Consider the following 19,310-nt stretch of genomic DNA (forward strand, 5'->3'; position numbering starts at 1 on the left):
CAAAGGAGAACTGAATCTTGCGAGCTACGTGACCTGCGATCGAGCTTAAGATTGTGTCTGGGTCAGTGTCCGCCCTTTGGTGGAAGTTGCAGCGTTTGCAGGTAGGGCAGATCAGTATGAGGCGGTGAGGTTACTTTGGGAGATGGTTTGACATAAAAACAAAAGGTTCAGTTTTGTGAAAGTGGTTCAGTGTGTGTGTGTGTGTGGTGTGTGTGTGTGTGTGTGTGTGTGTGTGTGTGTGTGTGTGTGTGTGTGTGTAAACACAGCTGATTTACATGTGAGTTCTTGCGTACTTGCTCAGTGTGTGTGTGTGTGTGTGTGTGTGTGTGTAAACACAGCTGATTCCCATTTACATGTAGGCACAATGTTTTTGCAAAGCAGACGAAACAACTGTGACGCATGCAATACAGTCAATTTAAAAGAAAAAGTCTGTTGCAGCACATCTGCAGCTTAACCCATTCAAACCAAGGGAGTTTACAGTCTCTGCGGGCTTCTCCGTCATGCTGATGCGGAAAAACGCAGAAATTATACTGAAATCAACCAGTTTTTCCTCCAACTTTACACATGTGGACACAGCCGGAAGTACTGTGGAAGTTAGTTCCCTTTGCTTGCGTTTCTTGCGTGTGTAAGAAACAGTTTTAATTAAACAAATTTCGACCCATGAGCACTGCTCGGGCGGGGTTAAATGAGTTAAACCAAGAGAGAGAAAGAGAGAAAATGAATTAAAACAGCTGATGGTTAAAAAGGATTTTCATTGAGCGTTGGTTAAAAAGAAGTACGGTGCAATCACGTCGGATGATTTTGGGTGAAGCGTAAATAATGACTTCGTTTCGAGAAGCAGTAATTCAATTTTATTGAATAATGTGCAGGTAATCACGTCTAAAGTCCGCACAAGTTGATTTAACTTCGAAATCTCTCTTTCTTTATCTCCTTCCATGCTTTCCCTATTTCCATTTTCCCCCTTTCACCTTTCATTCCTTCTTTGGGTAACACCTTTTTCTTCTTCTTCTTCTTCTTCTTCTTTATTTTCCCCCTTTTTTCTGCAGGTTTTGAGCATGCGCATGAATGAAAATGCCTCGTAGACGGAAATTGTCTCTCATGTCATTTCAGCAAATGTATTTCGTGTAAATCTTTTTGTTGTTGTTGTTGTTGTAAACGAGTGATTTAAGAAAAAGAAATAAACAAACTATAAAGAAGAGGCATAAAAACTATGATAATAATGATTTTTTTTTTTAAGAAAAAAGAAGTGAGCGTGCTAATTTAAGTTACTGCGGATTAAACCATTCAAGCCCTTTTTTCATGAGCAGGTGAACTTGGGAGTCCCCAGGATAAAACACGTACAGACATAGCTGCTTGGGAAAATCGCTGTTGCATACAGTTCATTATTAACTGCAAACTATTTTTTATTTTGCTGAGAGTTTTGCCAAGCATTAACCCAGCTTTATTTCAGTTCCCGCCTTGCCTGTGTTTCGTGGTTTTATTCAGTTTGACAACGTGGAACTGCATATTTATTTAGCCTGTAATATTATTTATCGGAGACATAATATGATGTCATTTTTGTTTGATGTGATTTGTAAATGGCAGGGTTACCTTCTCTCTTTCGGAGACTCAGTTTTTTATGATGTCGCTGGTGTAGTTATCATATGAAAAGCGAATAGCAAACATATCATTTATTATTTATTTATTTGAAAAGAAAAAAAGGGAACAAAAAAGATACAGTATTAGATTCTAGTGTCGTTAATCCCTTTTAAGAAACACTCCCATTCCTTAAAAAGAAAGAAAATAGAAAATGTTTTCTTTTAAAAAAAAGAAGAAAAAGAAGAAAGTATGAATATTTCGTTGTGCATTTTTACTGTTTTCGCAGATTTCCCCACTCGATCTCTCTGTCCCGCTTTCTTTTGCTCACTCCCCATCTCACCTCTTTCGCTCTTCCCTCGTCCCATCATCACTATTCTCTGTGTGTGTGTGTGTGTGTGTGTGTGTGTGTGTGTGTGTGTGTGTGTGTGTGTCGCTTTCTCTCTCTGTCTCTCTCTCAAAAAAAAAAAGAAAAAAAAAAAAGGTCCATTCTGGACTCATGAAAGAATTTGCAAATACAATATCTTAACCTTTCCACTCTCACACTCTGTGTGTCAGCCTGTCCGTTTCTGTGTCTGTCTGTGTGTTTCTCGCTCTCTTTCATTTTGTCTCTCTCTCTGTCTTGGTCTCTCTCTCTCTCTCTCTCTCTTTCTTCTTCTCTTTCTGATCTAAGAATCATTTGTGCATGTACTTATGTTGTTGTTGTTTTCTAGTTTTTGGTTTTGTTTTTCTTTCTTTCTTTTTTTTGCGACATAATTTGAATTTTATTCATGTAATGTTATGCCTTTGTATTGAGTACTTATTTTCCCTTTTCATGAGGGCAGGATGAAAACAAGCCATTTGTGCTTATTCCTTTTTTCCCTCAATAGATAGGGTTCGTTCGTTCGATCGTTCTCTCTCTCTCTCTCTTTCTCTCTCTCTCACTCTCTCTCTCTCTCTCTCTCTCTCTCTCTCTCTCTCAGACAGACAGAGACAGAGATGACATAGAGAGAGAGAGAGAGATATAATATGAGAGATAGATAGATAGCGATAGAGACAGAGAGAGAATTTAGTACAAGTTCGCCACTGGCAATTACTTATTACTGTTCAAGGTAGAGAAAGAAAAGGCGAGCTAAGTATAAAGAGCGAAAATACGGCGACGTTATCGTTATATACACGCCATAACTTCTCTGCAGTGCAGACGTCGTTTATTCTGCATACTGTTGCGTGCTGTCCGGTCTCTGTAGACAGCTGTGCCGTGCTGTGCTGTGCTGTGCTGTGCTGTGCTGTGCTGCGCTGTGCTTGTGCTGTACACAAGCCATGGATCCCCTTGATAGAACATCACCAACATGGATTAAAAACTTCTCTCTCTCTCTCTCTCTTTTTTTCTCTTTCTTTTTTTAAGCAATGAAATTCTTTTGCCTATTTGTCGGTATTGGCTCTCGCATTTTTTCTGAGTTTAAGATAACAGTCAGCACATTAAACAAAATCAATTGATTAATTCATAATTAATTGATTTATTCATTCATCATGGCTATCAGTGCGTGATATTTTTCTTCAAAGTGTCGGTTTATTTCTGTACACAACTTGTTTGAACAGATCAGCAGTGATTCTGGGTTTATTTCTCTCGTGGCCCAATGTAAACGCTATTAGGATTAGCCAAGCAGACATGGCTTCAATTTGCCTGCCTTTGTCTTTCAGAGAATGGCGGTACTTTTCTTTTTTCCCTTTCGTTATTGTTTCAGATTTGTTGGAGCGAAATTATAAATATACTTTCTTTCTTTTGCTCTCTTTCTCCCTCTCCCTCTCTCTCTCTCTCTCTCTCTCTCTCTCTCTCTCTCTCTCTCAGGGCATATTGAATCGCCATTCAGTGTTCAGAGCTCTCTCTCTTTCTCTCTCTCTCCTTGTAAACACACACACACACACACACACACACACACACACACACACACACACACACACACATATATATATATATATATATATGATTATATATATATTACCATTTTGTTTTGCTGACCTATTGACATTATTTGCTTGGGATATGGTCACATCGATTGAAATGGACGCGTATGCTATCCGATCACGTAAATAAAAAAGAGTAGAGATGAAAAGATAAAAATCAATAGAAATAACACACACACACACACACACACACACACACACACACACACACACACACACACACACACACACTACAAAAATCAATGGATGGGCGCGTGTTCTATTCTGTCATTTCTAATCCGGAGGTAGCCATGAATTGGCGTAATGAAATATTCAGAAGCTGAAAAGTGGAAAAATTGTTTGTGGAGAAACATGCATGCACGTCCAAGTAACACACGGAAGAATGCGACGCATACATAGACACACATTAACAGAGTGACGTATACACGCAAACATGCAGATACACTTCTAGAACTCATAAATACAATGGTGGAGAGAGACGGGGAGGAGGGGGGTGGGTGGGGTATCCAGTTACAGGCTAAGGCCCGAAAGGAAGGGGTATATGACAACATATCACTCGAAAGAAAACATTAGAGAGAGAATAGTATATTGTATGTTTATATCGGGAGAGAGAACTTTGAACTGAAAACGTTTTTGTTTTGTTTTTCTTCCCAGAGGTTAAGATTTTAGGCATGGCCTATTCTTTCCATCTGTCCTTGCTAATCTACATCCGTTACAATAGCACACAGATATTTGATGGAAGGGGAGAAAAAGAGAGAGAAAAAATTCCTGCAGAGAAAAAAATTCCTGCAGAAGGACAGCGAGAGAGACGGAGGCGGAGAGAGAGAGAGAGAGAGAGAGAGAGAGAGAGTTTTAATTCCAGTCATCAGCGACAATGTTTCCCCAGCGATAATGCGAGGCCGGAAGCAATGCCTTACGACCCCCCCACTTGCCATCCCCCATACACCTTATCCCCCAGTCAGGGCTCGTGATCCCCTTGTGGTGGTGGACAGGAAGCGCGTGCATGGCGTGAGGTCAGTCTTGATGACCGTCAGATGACCGTAGATCAGAGCGGACCCCATGTGACGGCCATAGTCATTTGGCTCGGGTTCTGTTCCTTCCTCTTATGTTCTCCGTCACACTGACTTGTATATGCACATCATTCACCACACACACACAAAAGGTGGAACCGCAGAAACGAAAGACAAAGATTTGACTTAGGAAAGGGGGTAAAGCGCTCTTTGGCAGCACTTCTCCCCATCTTTTCCAGCCCATTTTGTGTCAGTTTGTCACAAAGCCTTCACCGCCACTAATTAAGACCGTTAGAGGGAATGAACTCACAAAAGCAAACACGCAAATCACTGTTTTCTCGATGGAAGGGCACTATACATTCAGAGGAGACGAGCACATATATTGCAGAACATGAATAAGTATTAATTCCCCCCCCCCCCCCCCCCGCACCCCCACTCCCCAATAGAATCTGAGGAGACGGACGTATATATGGAAAACGAATCATTATTTTCTTCAATAGTAGGGTACTATACATTCTGAGGAGGCGGACTACACACACACACACACACACACACACACACACACACATTTATATATGTGTGTATATGTATATATATATATATACACACATACATACATACATACACACATACCTAGAGAGAAAGAGAGGTAGAATCATCGTTTTCTCCGATAGTTGGGTACTATACATTCTGGGGAAACGAGTACATATATACTGGAAAACACGAATCACTATTTTCCCCCAATAGTAGGGTACTCTCGGCACCAGCGAAGAGCCTTGTCTTTCATTATCTTTGGGCGCCAGTTTTGTTTTGTGCTCTTTGTTTCCTCCCCCCCGACCGAAAAATGGAACTGATCATGCAAACAAGCACTGCTGCTATCTCCATCGCCGTGAGTTGATCACACGATAGGGATCCACTTATGGGTTGTTCCGTGCCCGCTGTTTATCCAGTGGATGGACTTTCGCTGTCCCTGTGGTGTGATGGAGGAGGGAAGGGGTGGTCCATATTCTGGAGGGTCGTCGGTGGCCAGGTCCGTGCACTGTGGAGGGGGTTCTCTGAGTTGTACCATGGCTATGGCGCGGGCTAACTTACCCATGTTTTTTTGAAAGATGTCTTTTATCTTACAAAACAGATCTGTCTGTCTTTGTCTTTCTGTCTCTGTGTGTCTCCCTGTATCTGTGTTGATTCGTGTGTGCACGCACGCATGTTTATGCATGTACACTTTGAGTGAGTGAGTGAGTGTGTGTGTGTGTGTGTGTGTGTGTGTGTGTGTGTGTGTGTGTGTGTGCGTGCGTGCGTGTGTGTGTGTGAGTGAGTGTGAGTGTGCCTGTGTGTGTATTCAGATGCACGTGTTTGTGTGTGCGGGCCTGCTCCAAACAGGCCTATATGCTACATAGTCGAAATCTTCGACAAAAACAAATGAACAAACATTACAGCACTTTCAGAATCAGAAGTGTATACAGTTTTTCTGCACTTGTTGCCAGTCACTGACGAACAAAGTACACATTATTCCTTTTCTCTGTTTTCGTTTCGTTTCTTTTCTTTTCTTTCTTTCTTTTATTTTATTTTATTTTATCTTTTTTTATTTTTAGCAAAATCGACATGAAACCTATATCAACATGGTGTGACGAAGCTTGATTTTGAAGTGACACAGAAATGGTAGATCCGGCTGATGAATGGTGAATTATAAGGAACTGAAAAGAAAACAAAAAGGTGTGGATGGATCGAGGCGGGGGTTAAAATTGTCTCAGGTGTAGGTGAGGGAGGAGGATCGGTGGAAGGAGGGCCAGAGGAGGGGAATCTTTTCTCTTTTCTTTTTCTTCTTTTTTTTTTTCTCTCTTTTCTTTTTCCTGTCAGAAAAACAAGGTGTGTTCCGGAACCCCGCCACTCGTGTTTCTCTCTTGAAGCGGGGAAAGACGAGCAGAGGATACGTTTTGATGTTGTGTTGAATTCTGAACGGAGTTAATGGTTTGTTCCAAAGTCGCCCACGTTGACAGCGTTAGCGGCTATTCTGGGAACGGTCGTATTCTGCTAGAGAAAGCGGACAAAAGATCTTTTTTTCCTTCTTTTTCTTTTTTTCTTGAATCGTTTTCCCACAACGATCGTGGGCGGCTTTGTGTAGTTTACGTGGGCTGATTAATGGACGGCTGCCTCTGCCATCAGATTTGTTTCTGTTCCGGGTCGTGTTTTAACACCTTGTATACTGCCACCAATTATATTAATGACGCTGTCCAGTGATGTTGCTGGCTTTGAGAGGGAGGAAGAACCAGAGAGAGATGGATGGGGAGGGGGGGGGGGGGGGGGGAGAGGGACTCAACAAGAAACGCAAAGGGGAGAATGGGAGCAGAGAGAGAAGAGTCTTTCTTTCTTTTCGGAAGCATATGTTTGTTTTATGATTTGATTTCCTGTGGCATTTTCTTCGTTTCTTTTTTATGTGTATATTTTTATTTTTTTATGAATTCGTCGAGTTCAGCGGGGGAGAATTGTAAACAGGCTTACGCAATGCCGATAAATTCTCTTCCCTCCAGCCATGTGGATCAGAAATTGGGACATCATCTCTTTCTTCATCGTTCTCCCCCTCCCTTCTTCTTCTTCTTCCGACATCTTCTTCTCCTAACAACAATGAAAATCATCAGCAATATCCTTCTTCTTTTTCTGTGATGTAGGACCAACAGATCGAAGAATTCTGCGTTCTTTCTGTGTGAGAATTGAAGCTATTTCCTTATCAGCCCCCCAGTCCTCCAGTACCCCACCTCATCTCCAACTTTCTAGTAATTATTTATTTTGTCTTCTTCTTTTTTTTTTTAGGAGTGTATTTTTACAGCCTTCTGTAAAGTAACATTGTAATAATACCCCCAAAATGTACCAGTGATTTTGTTGTTGTTATTATTATACATAACCGTATTCACAATTATATATAGGTAATTTGGTGGGTACGCATGATAGGGAGCACGTTGTGTGAAACGTTCAAAGACCATGCCAGGCCTGTGTGGTGTGAGGATGACATTTCCCTCGGTGGCCACATCAGAGGGTTAAGTAAGCTGTGGGCCCCTGGCTGGACCAGCCCCATGGCTGGACATAGCTCCCTGGCAGTTGGTGGCGTGATGAAGCAAGACTTTACCCGCCCATCAAGGTTTACCCTCAACTTGGGGCTTCCCATATATAGAGGGCAGTCATCCCGGGACTTTGAGGAAGAGTCGGGGTTATTCTGTTCAGTATGATAATATAGTTTGTGGCGGAGTTTTTACAGTGTGCGTGGAGATATAATGTTGATTTGGATTGTGGAATTCTGGGTTCAGTCTTTTTTTTTTTCTTTATATAATGGTGTTTATTGAATGGACCTAATGAATAATCACGATGTGTAGGAATAATTATGACGAGAATCATTTTTATGTTGCTAGCGGGAGCGGGAGCGTGGGTTTTATCATTCAGGCTCAGAGCCCTTGAGGTGGAAACATGATGTGCGAGTAATAATAATGTGTGTTTGCGGCATCCAGGCCACCGTTGCTAGAGCCCTTTCAGTTTCTTTTTTTAAGTCCTTAATTTTGTTTTCATTTTTCTCGGTTTTCTTTCGGTTTATTTTAGACCAAGTTGATCTGATGGTTTTTCTTAGTTGAAAATTGACCTGCCTTTTCCCCAAACCTAACTCCTCTTGTGTTTGATGAAATTGTTGTATATTTACAATGGGAACAAGTGTGTGTGGCTGTCACTACCACGTTCACTCGTATGCACGAGTGGGCTTTTACGTGCATGACCGTTTTGGACGTGTTTTAGTAACTGATGTTTATATGTGTATGTTTATAATTATCTCTCTCTCTCTCTCTCTCTGTCTCTCTCTCTCTCTCTCTCTCTCTCTCTCTATATATATATATATATATGTGTGTGTGTGTGTGTGTGTGTGTGTGTGTTCTTATTCCTGGCTGCAACTGCATTTGTTTTAGCATCGAGGTGGATTTTTTTTTCTATAGAATTACACCAGAGACAACCCATTTGGTGCCATTGGTTGTTTAACGTGCGCAAAGTGCATTGTTTCATCTAGACTTAACCGAAATGAAGTCGGACATGTTCGCCCTTGTGCTGCAGTCAGGTTTAATTAAAGTGGACACCCGTCTCAGGCAGCATGGGACCACACACCCCCATGGAAGAGTTGGGTAGGGGTTAAGAAAGAAGAGGGAGAAGGGTATTGACGCAGGGTTCTTAGTGATTCAAACTCGTCAGCAAATTCCCTCCGGAGGAACTGGAAAATTATTTCTTTTTTTTTTCTCTTTTTTTTATAATGAAAATAGAAAAAAAACAAAAAACCAAACAAAAACAACAACAACAAAAAGAGAGAAAAAATACCGACAAGCGTTACACAGCCATCGAACAGATCTAAACATCTAGCGCGGCTGTCACGAAGAGACGTGAGAAATTCTGGCGGTACCAACATACAGACCAACTTTCTGTCGGACTGATTTGTTTAGAATAAAATATGGGATGGTGCCTTGATGTCTGATCGGTTTTGTTGTTGTTTTGTTGTTGTTGTTTTTTTTAAACTTGAATGTGTGAAGCTAGCGCTGTGGGTGTGCAACAGTCAGACCGACATACGAACAAACATAATTTATGCAGAGAGAGAGAGAGTAGTAGTAGTAGTATACGTCACATAAAAAAGTACATCATAGTTACGTCATTTTTCACATTTCGTCATTTATCCTTGAAAAAGGTCTCTACTGATTGGAAGTTTGCTTCTTCTTTTTTTCACTGTCGCGGGTTCCCTCCCCCCCCCCCCCCCCCCCCCCCCCCCCGCCTCACCCAACCCCTATTCTAAACTTTCTTGTTCAAACCGTAAAAAGAAAATAAATAAATAAAACTAAAACTGAACGAATGAGGAGGGTGGTCGCAACTGGACGCACCTTCCTTGCTGACTGGCAGAGAACAGTAACGTTGGGTTGTAGCGAGACAGAACCCTACAGTATCGCGATTGCTGTGTTCTGATTGGCTGCAACAGTCCACTGTTGCTCCAGTCTGTTGTTGCCAGGGGCTTGTTGTTGCAACACGCTACAGCAACAAATCGTCGTTGCGAATCAGCAGTTGAATCCACATTGGAATGTAGATACAGGAGGACTGAAGTAACACTGACATGCTGTCCCTGTTGGGTAATAAATCGTCGACAAAACGCACAAGAACGAGTATGAAAAGGAGTATTATGTGTGGTTGTCAGTGTATGAAGAGACGGACCAATCGGTTTTGAAGGATACCAAAATAACAATATTGCACTGCTGGCGATAGAAGGGAGGAAAATTGATACATCATCATCATCATCATCATCATCATCTCTCTATCTCTCTCTCTTCATCGTTCATCTCTCTCTCTCTCTCACACACACACACACACACACACACACACACACGTTGTTCATATTGTAAATGGCGGTTACTTATTTTTACGGGTTGTTGATCTCACTGTCCTTTCTCTGTATATCACCCTTTAATTCGCAGGGGGTAGGAGACATGAAGGGATGTATTAGTGCACTCCGAACAAGATTAATTGACTGTAGGTGGCAAGAATGGTTTTATATTATTCAAGATAGCGATAGATTTGAGTTTTCCAGACAGTTCATTTCTATGCACTCTATTCCTACTTATCTGGCAATGAAAATGGATAAGCATTTGAAACATATCACAACCAGGTTCAGATTAGGAATTTCCTACATATTTCTTCGTCATTATCGTTATCGAAAGTCCACTGTCTGATCTTTGTTGTCCTTTATGCAGACGTGCTGAAGAAACCGAACTTCACTTTGTGTTGTGTTGCCCAGCTTTGAATGACCTTAGACGTAAGTTGATTCCACAAAAAAATATTATAGACACTTTATTTCGACTTGCCATGCTTATGTCATGAACTAACGAAACTATTATAAAACAGTTTGTTATTTACTGATATAAGGCTTTTAAGTTTCGCAGTGTATTATGTAGCTAATTATTATTAGTTGTGCATTATCCAGTTTGTGGATTATCATTTGCAGTTTATCATTTACTTTTGTGATTTGTAAGATTTTGATTTTGAATGTTGGTTCACTGTACCCCCTTCATGAGGGGCTGTGGTCTTTATTGAATAAACTATCCGTATCCGTATACCCTTTAATCCACCATCCCCACCCCCTACACACACACACACACACACACACACACACACACCAGGGACAAAGATGGAGGTTCAAAAAGACATCCCCACCCCCCACACAACCCCGGTGACTTGATGGAAGAAGTGGCAATCAAGATGGTATCGGCAGAATCACGAGGAAAACCCTGACGGGAAAAACGCCCTTTTGATAAACCACTATCATTCAGCGACACACATTGTCAGTGATGAGAAGGTTTGGGAGTTGAGAGGGGAGAGGGGAAATATTTCTTTGATATGCGACATGTATTTGCTCTCTCTCTCTCTCTCTCTCGTCTCTCTCTGGTGTTGCAAATTCGACACAAAACAGATCAGCATGGTGTTACATAACCTCGATTAGATCAAAGCACAGGAATGGCTTATCATTAGATTCATGCTGGGGAACTGGGGTGTTAGGATTCTTCAGAGGTACGTGGCGACGTTGGGAGGTGGAGAGAAGTAGGAGGGGGAGGGGTTGGATCGCGGGGAGGGGGGGTGGAGGGGAGGGGACGGGGGTTACTGTATTTCCCTCTCCAGAAAAAAAACAACAACGTGTGTTCCCACCCGCCTCTCATGTCTGTCTCTAGAAGTGGCGAAAGACGAGCATAAGATACGTTTTGACGTTGTGATGGATTCTGAACGGGGTTAATGCTTTGTTTCCAAGTCGCGCACGTTGACAACGTTGACGTCTATTCCTGGAACGGTCGTGTTCCGGCTGCGATGGATGGCAGACAACAGTTCCATTAAGTTGGGGAGGGGGGGGGGGGTCAAATTCGTTTTGTCTGTTCCTTCGTACGTCCGTTTTCGTTTATTTATTTATAGTCTGTTCATCTGAGATGATGGTATGAGATCTTCGTACGTCCGTGGGTGGTTCAGTGTCGTTCACGTGGGCCGTTTTATGTGCGACTGCCTCTGTCGTTGGAGTTTGTTTCTGCTCTGGATTGTGTTTTAACACCTTGTCGTATACTGCTACCGATCATTTCAACGATTGTGTCGTATTAGAAAGAGAGAGAGAGAGATGGGAGGGAGGGAGGGAAAGAAGGAGAGAGAGGGAGAGAACATTAACACCGAACACTGAAACTTTTTAATGCCATTAGCTGAATAGCCTTAATGACAAGGGGTTACACAGTTGCATCCTTCTAGTGAAATAAAAAATACATTAAACGCCTGTAGAAAATAAAGTGATAATTCAAACGTCATTTTGCACATTTACACAAATCGAACTTAAATCACACACTGGTCCTTTTTCTACTTACAGTTTCGTTGACCCGAGAAGACAGAACTATAACAAAAGCCAACAATGCAAGTGAATTCCGGGCCCGTTTTCATTCTTTCAGTTAATTCTCCTCATCTACCTGCTCTTCTTCCACCTCTTCTTTCTCTTCGTCTTTTTCTTTTTCTTCTTCTTCTTTCTTCTCCCCTCCCCCACCTCCTCCCCAAAGTAATCATCACATGTCATCACAATCTTCTTGTTCTTTACTGAGAGAAACATGAGATCAAGTGGATTCTTCCTTCCTCTTCTGTCGGGTAATTGAAAAGATCACCTCGACAACGTCCCTCTTTCTCCCGACCAGAAGTATTATGTCTGGTAGCATGTCTGTAAATGAAGTGAACGCGGCCGGAACCACAGACATCATGCCAGGAGATCTCTGGACAGGCAGGCATCAACGGGGGGGGCGGGGGGGGGGGGGGGGGAAGAAAAAAAAAAGGAAAAGAAAGAAAAAAAAGGACAGCATCCAAACCTCCATCCTCCTAGATGGGTGGACAAGTCTATCTCCTCCTCGTTTGATGATGATCACGTGCATTAGATCTTGGGTGATGTGCATGCTTATTATCTATCATTTCAGTGGACGGAAATCGGTGTTTGGAATGATTAATTCCCCCCCCCCCCCCCCCCCCCCCCCCCGGCTCTCTCTCACTCCCCCCTCTCTCTCTCTCTCTCTCTCTCTCTCTCTTTCCCGCTTGTGGCAATCAAGTGGTATAGCATAAAGAAGAGCGGCTTGAAAGTGAAAACTCGAGGTGGACGAGAAGAAGGCACATGAAAAACAAAACACCAGCAAACAACAAAAACGACAAAACGGAGCCACAACGTCGAAGTGTGGGAAGTCAGTTTGGGGCGGAGAGAGAGAGGGGGGGGGGGAGAGAGAGAGGGAGAGAGAGAGAGAGGCATAGGTGGGGAGGTGCGAGAGAAGATTGAAGACAGGAACCTGGAGCAGGTGCAGCTTGTTACCTGTCTCTTTGTTGTCTCTTTCTGTTGGAGCTGTTTTCTGTCTGTGCCATGCCCGCGCCTGCTCTTGTGTGTTATCCTTGTTATGTTGTATGGTTGTGTGTCGGAATGTGCTTGTGCGTGGGGGTTGTTGTTGTTGTTGTGTGTGTGTGTGTGTGTGTGTGTGTGTGTGTGTGTGCGCGCGCGCACACACACGCGTGCTTTCTTGCCTGTCTTTTTTGTGTGCACGCCATGTATTCACACATGCACGCACGCACACACACATACGCACACACACACACACACACACACACTCTCTCTCTCTCTCTCACGCACACACACACACTCTCTCTCTCTCTCTCTCTCACACACACACACACACACGCACACACACACGTTTGAACAGAAGCTGCATATACCATGTGGATGGGGCTGATGACTAGATCTTCAGGTAGATGGTTGTTGATTGCACAGTTCTGTTCATCACACTGGATTTGTTCGAGAGACAGGGCATTGACTGCTTTGGGGGAAAAGCAATTGGCGAAGCGATTGGTTTTCGTCCTTCTGTACCGTCGACCAGAGGGGAGCATCTCGAAAATCCCAAAAGCTGGATGTGATTCGCCCTGGCTGGTTGATTTTTTTTTTTTTTTTTTTTTTTTTGAGTAGCCGCTTATAATATATGTCTTCTAGAGAAGGTAGATCAGCCCCGGTGATCTTGGTAGAGTGACAAGACGCTCAGTTTGATTTCCCGGTCAAACTTGCGGGGAAAGGGCGAGAGTGGGGGTGGAACCCAGACCCTCACAGACACTGTATTGGCAGATCAGCGTGCTAACCATTCTGCCACCTTCCCCCTGATTGGACTGAAGCAACGTCGACACGCTTCCGTACTGTGGTGCAGAATTGTGTGCTGCTTTTTTTTTGTTCCCCCCCCCCTCCCCGTTTCTCTGTCTGTATCTCTCTTTGACATTTTTGATTGCACCGTCGACATGTGTGGGTGTCAACATGGTGATACTGAATCAACGACAAACAACTACAGGAAGCAAAATCCCAATGGGCATACCTTCCTCCTTTTTTTTTTTTTTTTTTTTTTTGTGGTGCGGGGTATTAATTATAAGGGTGCTGCATTTGGAATAAAGATCATACACAGAGAGATAGGAGAGAGAGAGAGGGCAAGAAACGGAGAGGAGGAGAGTAATCAGCAAATGCATTTTGCTTGTCTAAAATAATGACTCAAACAGGCTGGAAAAACAACAGCGGCAACTGAACAAAAAACGCCAGGCTTCTAGTTTCACGGCCTCCACTCTCTGTCTGTCTGTCTGTCTCTCCGTATCTCTGTATTTTTCTCTGTCTCTATCACTTTCTCTCTCTCCCCCCCCCCCCCCCCCCCCCACCTCTCTCTCTCTCTCCCTTCTCCCTGTCTTTGTCTCTTCCCAGCGGGGGCGGGGAGGGGGGGGGGGACGTTTACCAGAGTGATGTTAATGGTATTAACTATGTCTCAAGGGGGGAAATATCGTATGGAGTCAGTGGTGACGAAAATGGCCGAATGTATTGAAACTAATCTGTCTGGGTAGGGAGAGAGAGAGAGATACGAGGTTTTCTGTTGTTTTTTTATTGGAGGTTTTGGACTTCTTTTTTTCTTTTTCTTTTTAAGGGGGTGGGGGGTTTGGGGGGGTTATTCTTTTTCTTTTTTTCCTTTACTGTCGGAAATAGCATTGCAGCATGTGAAATCAATCTCTGTTTGCGTGTGTATATGTGTGAACACACACACACACACACACACACACACACACACACACACACACACACACACACACACACACGTTATCTCAGAGCCAGTTTATTGAATCAGTAGTGGCGAATATAGCTGACTTGTGAAACTGATTTTCCAGAGAGACAGACAGAGAGATGTGTGTGTGTGTGTGTGTGTGTGGTGGGGGGGGGGGAAGGGATACTAATCTTCCAGAGAGACAGAGAGATGGTGTGTGTGTGTGTGTGTAGTGGTGGGGGTCGGGGGTGACGGTGGGCGGGGGGGGGGGGGGGGGGGGGGGGATCCATTTCCCGACCTAACGCCATCCGCCCACGCACAATGCGAATGAAAAATTAATGTCCTCTGTGTCTCCGGTCTGCACCTCATAAACAAGTGTCATGTGACATCAGGTGGTTTTGGGTTGAGCGATGGTCTTAAAGTTTGCGCAGTTTCTCACAGTCAGTTTAACACATCTCCTGTCAAGTGTGTGTGTGGGAGGGGGGTGGGGGGAGAGTACGTGCGTGTGTCCATGTGTGCGTGTGCTCATTTGTGCGTATATTGTTTGTTAATCTTTAACATTTACCGTGCAATCAAAATATGTTCACGCTAAATGCGGATACTCAATCATCAATTATACAAGGTGGAGTGGTGGCTTATTAGTGGTAACGCATCTGCATAGAAAGCGAGAGAATCTGAGCGCACAGGTTCGAATCCCACACTGGCCACTGTTTTCACCCCCTCCACTAGACATTGACCGGCTTGAGTATGTGCATGGTTGTGACGCCTGTCATTCGGACGAGACGATAAAGCGAGGTCCCGTGTTTAGCTCGCACTCTGCGCACGTAAAAGAACCCATGCAACAAAAAGGTTGTCAGTTGGCAAAATTCTGTGGAAAAATCCATTTTGATAGGAAAACAAAAAACAAGAACCGACAGAACATACAAAAACAACCTGACAAAATGGGTGGCGCTGCACTTGTGATCTGCCAGGGGAGAGCAGCCTGAATTTCACACAGAGAAATCTGTTGTGGCGAAATGAGTAATTTGGCTGTGTCAGCAAATATCCAGATCTCTCTCTGCCTCCTCCCTCTCTCTCTCTGTCTCCTCCCTCTCTCACTCTCCCTCCTGCTCTCCCACTCTCCCTGTCCCTCCGTTCCCCCACCCTCCTCCTCACTTACCCTGTCGTCTGTCTAGACTGAAAGCCAAGTGATATCTCTCACGTGTATTTTCATCTGCTCAGATTTTAGCCGGAGGCTATCATTGATAAGGGGGTGCTGTGTGGGGGCTGGGCGTGTGGCACTGGAGCGGAGGGGGGCTGGGAGGGTGGTAATTCACCACACTCGTTGACGACGTTTTGTTTGTTTGCTTGCTTGTTTTTATATAGCCGTCCTATTTGTTGACAGGCGTGTGTGGCTGTCAGTGATGAGGCTGAGAGGGTTTGTTGAGTCGAGCGTTGTGTGACGCTGACATGTCTGTGGTTTGGAAAAGCTATAGGTGTTGTGTTCCAACTTTTTTGTGTCCGCGCCCCCCCACCTTCGTTAGGGTCCAGAAACGTCCTCCGGGGGACGTTCTGTAACGTTGTCACCACGCCCCTCCCGATGATATTACGCTCCGGCTTTCTGAGTTCTCGAAAGCACTCGTTCCAGAACATCGCTTAACCCCTTCCTAGATTTTTTAGGCGTTTGCAAGGCGTGCAGCGATATAAAATATCACCCTCAACACACACACACACACACACACACACACACACACAAACACGCACGCACAAACACACACACGTTTGTGTGTGCAGGCATGTATGCATGTGTTTTAAATTTCTTTTTGGCCCAGGAGGATTTCCACATCAACTGAAGAAAGGGACAAAGCCAAATTTCAGAACTGAACAAAAACACACAAATGACATTTCCAGTTAATCATTTCGCCTCTGTTCCACCAAGTTTGTTTTTTTTTAACCTCAAGTGAATAGCAGAAACTGAAATTGGATTTTTAGACATCAACTTAATAGGGCATGAGAACAATATGAAAATTAAATTTGTTCCCAATGATTTACACATTGCATGCATTTCTTTGTTCAGAATAATTTTATACGCATGCATGCACACATACACACACATGCATGCACATGTGTGCACATGGGCAAGGACACACACACACACACACACACACACACACACACACACACACACACACACACACACACGCGCGCGCGCGCGCGCGCATATACATAAATAATATATGCACACGCACGTGCGCGCACACACACTCACACACACACATGCATAAACACTTACACACACACACACACGCACAGAGAAAAACACACAGACAGACTGACAGACACACACACACACTCACACACACACACATGCACACACACACACACACACACACACAGTGAGAGCAAGAGAGAGAGCACAAGATCTTCAGATGCATGTCTGTTTGCCACCAATATATGCATGTCTGTTTGTGTGTGTGTGTGGCTGGGGGGATTCAAATTCTGTGCCTGTCTGCATCTTGGTGTGGTTTTGAGTGAAACAGCTTCAAACTGATGATGACAATGATGAGTTTCTTTTCAGTTGGACAAACTGTGCATGGCAGTTATGTTGAAGGATTATTCAATTAATAATGATGATCTTGACGATTCAAGGATGGTGGTGATTACAGCTGGCTACAAATTGATGATAATGGTGGTGGTGATGATAGTGGTTTTTTTTTTCCAATCAAGAAAGCCGTCATTCATTAATTTGATGATGTTGAAGTGTCGGATGATTATGATGCTGATGCTGATGTTGATGATCACAGTGATGGTGATTGTATTGATTCTGTGTCCATTTGGGAAGGAAGGCTGTTGTTTAGCCATGTCTGCTGTTTGTTGAATCAAAGGTTGATTGTAATTACAAAAATGATGATGATGATGTAGATGATCGCAATGATGATAAAGATAAAAAGATAATGATAAATGATACTTTATCTCTGTGTGTGTGTGTGTGTGCGCGTGCGCGTTTGCTTGGAGTTGATTTCATCAAGATTTTGCGCCTCATAAATACCATAATTATTATTATTATTATTGTTATTTATTTATTATTGTTATTATTATTTTTCTGTTTGTTTTATTTTATTATTATTATTATTTATTTATTTATTTATTTTTCAAGGCCTGACTAAGTGCATTGGGTTACGCTGCTGGTCAGGCATCTGCTTGACAGATGTGGTGTAGCGTATATGGATTTGACCGAACGCAGTGACGCCTCCTTGAGCTACTGATACTGATGCTGATAGTGACAGTGATGATGACGATGACTATGATTCTTGTCGCTAGTCGGGCAGGCTGTCATTCGGCTACATTTACAGTACATTGATGATTGTGATGACAACGGTGATGATGATGATGATGATGATAATGACTGTGTTTCCAGTCAGGCAAGCTATTGTGTGGTGACATGCACAGTATGTTGATGATTGTTATGACGATGATGATGATGATGACAAAGTTTGTGTGTCCTGTCGGACAAGGTGTTGTTTGGCGACATGTGCAGTATGTTGATGACCGTGATGATGACAATGATGATGATGATGATAATGGTTGTTTGCAGTTTGGCTCGCTGTAATTCAGTTGCTTCTACCAGCATGGGCATTCTGTCATATGTTGATGATTCTGATGACAACAATAATCACGATGATTACAATATTTTGGGGAGATGATCATGATTCTGCTTCCATTTGAGCAAGATGTCGTTCAGCTAAATCTACAGTATGTTGCTGATGTTGATGATTGTGATGACAACGATGACGACGATGATGAAAACACTGATTGTGTGTCCAGTTGGGCAGGCCGTTGTTCGGCTGCATCTACAGTATGTTGATGATCGTGATGACGGCGATGATGATGCTGGTGATGATAATGACAATGATTGTTTCCAGTCGAGCAAGCTGTCTTTCAGCAACATTGTCAGTACTTCGATGATTGTGGTGATGATGATGAGGACGACAATGATGGTTATGACAATGATGATGTTTCCAGTCGGGCAAGCTGTCGTTCGGCTACATCTACGGCATCGGGGTGGTGGGCTGTGTGGCCATGTACTGCCTGCTGAACCTGATGAGCATGACGGGCGTGTCTGTGGGCGTCACCATCTCCGTCCTGGGCTACTGCCTCCTGCCCATGGTCTTCCTCTCCTTCGCTGCCGTCCTCCTCTCTTTACAGTGGGTTGACAGTCTTTACAGTGTGTTGTGACAGTCTTTACAGTAGTTTGACAGTCTTTAGAGTAGGTTGACAGTCTTTACAGTGTGTTGTGACAGTCTTTACAGTGTGTTGTGACAGTCTTTACAGTAGGTTGACAGTCTTTGCAGTGGGTGGAAAGTCTTTACAGTTGGTTGACAGTCTTTACAGTGGGTTGACAGTCTTTGCAGTGGGTTGACAGTCTTTACAGTAGTTGGCTGTCTTTACAGTAGGTTGACAGTCTTTGCAGTGGGTGGACAGTCTTTACAGTTGGTTGACAGTCTCTGATTTACACTGTTCTCACCTCTTTACAGAGTGTGACAGTCACTGGGTTATACCATCCTCCTCTCTTTACAGTATGTTGACAGTATTTGGTGTACACCATCCTCTTCTCTTTACAGTATGTTGACAGTCTTTGGTGTACACCGTCCTCCTCTCTTTACAGTATGTTGACAGTCTTTGGTGTACACCG

General features: G+C 43.4%; 1 protein-coding gene across 1 annotated transcript in view; it reads left to right on the plus strand.

Annotated features, from left to right (window-relative positions):
• The window catches only part of LOC143283679 (protein YIPF5-like), a 204,006-nt gene that overhangs the window by 182,205 nt on the left and 2,491 nt on the right, over positions 1–19,310 (plus strand). The window contains exon 6 of the mRNA XM_076589905.1: positions 18,641–18,822. Within this exon, the coding sequence (XP_076446020.1) occupies positions 18,641–18,822 (182 nt within the window). The remainder of the gene's footprint in view (positions 1–18,640; positions 18,823–19,310) is intronic.

The sequence above is a fragment of the Babylonia areolata genome, chromosome 7 (genome assembly GCF_041734735.1).
Source record: "Babylonia areolata isolate BAREFJ2019XMU chromosome 7, ASM4173473v1, whole genome shotgun sequence".
Lineage (NCBI taxonomy): Eukaryota > Metazoa > Mollusca > Gastropoda > Neogastropoda > Buccinidae > Babylonia > Babylonia areolata.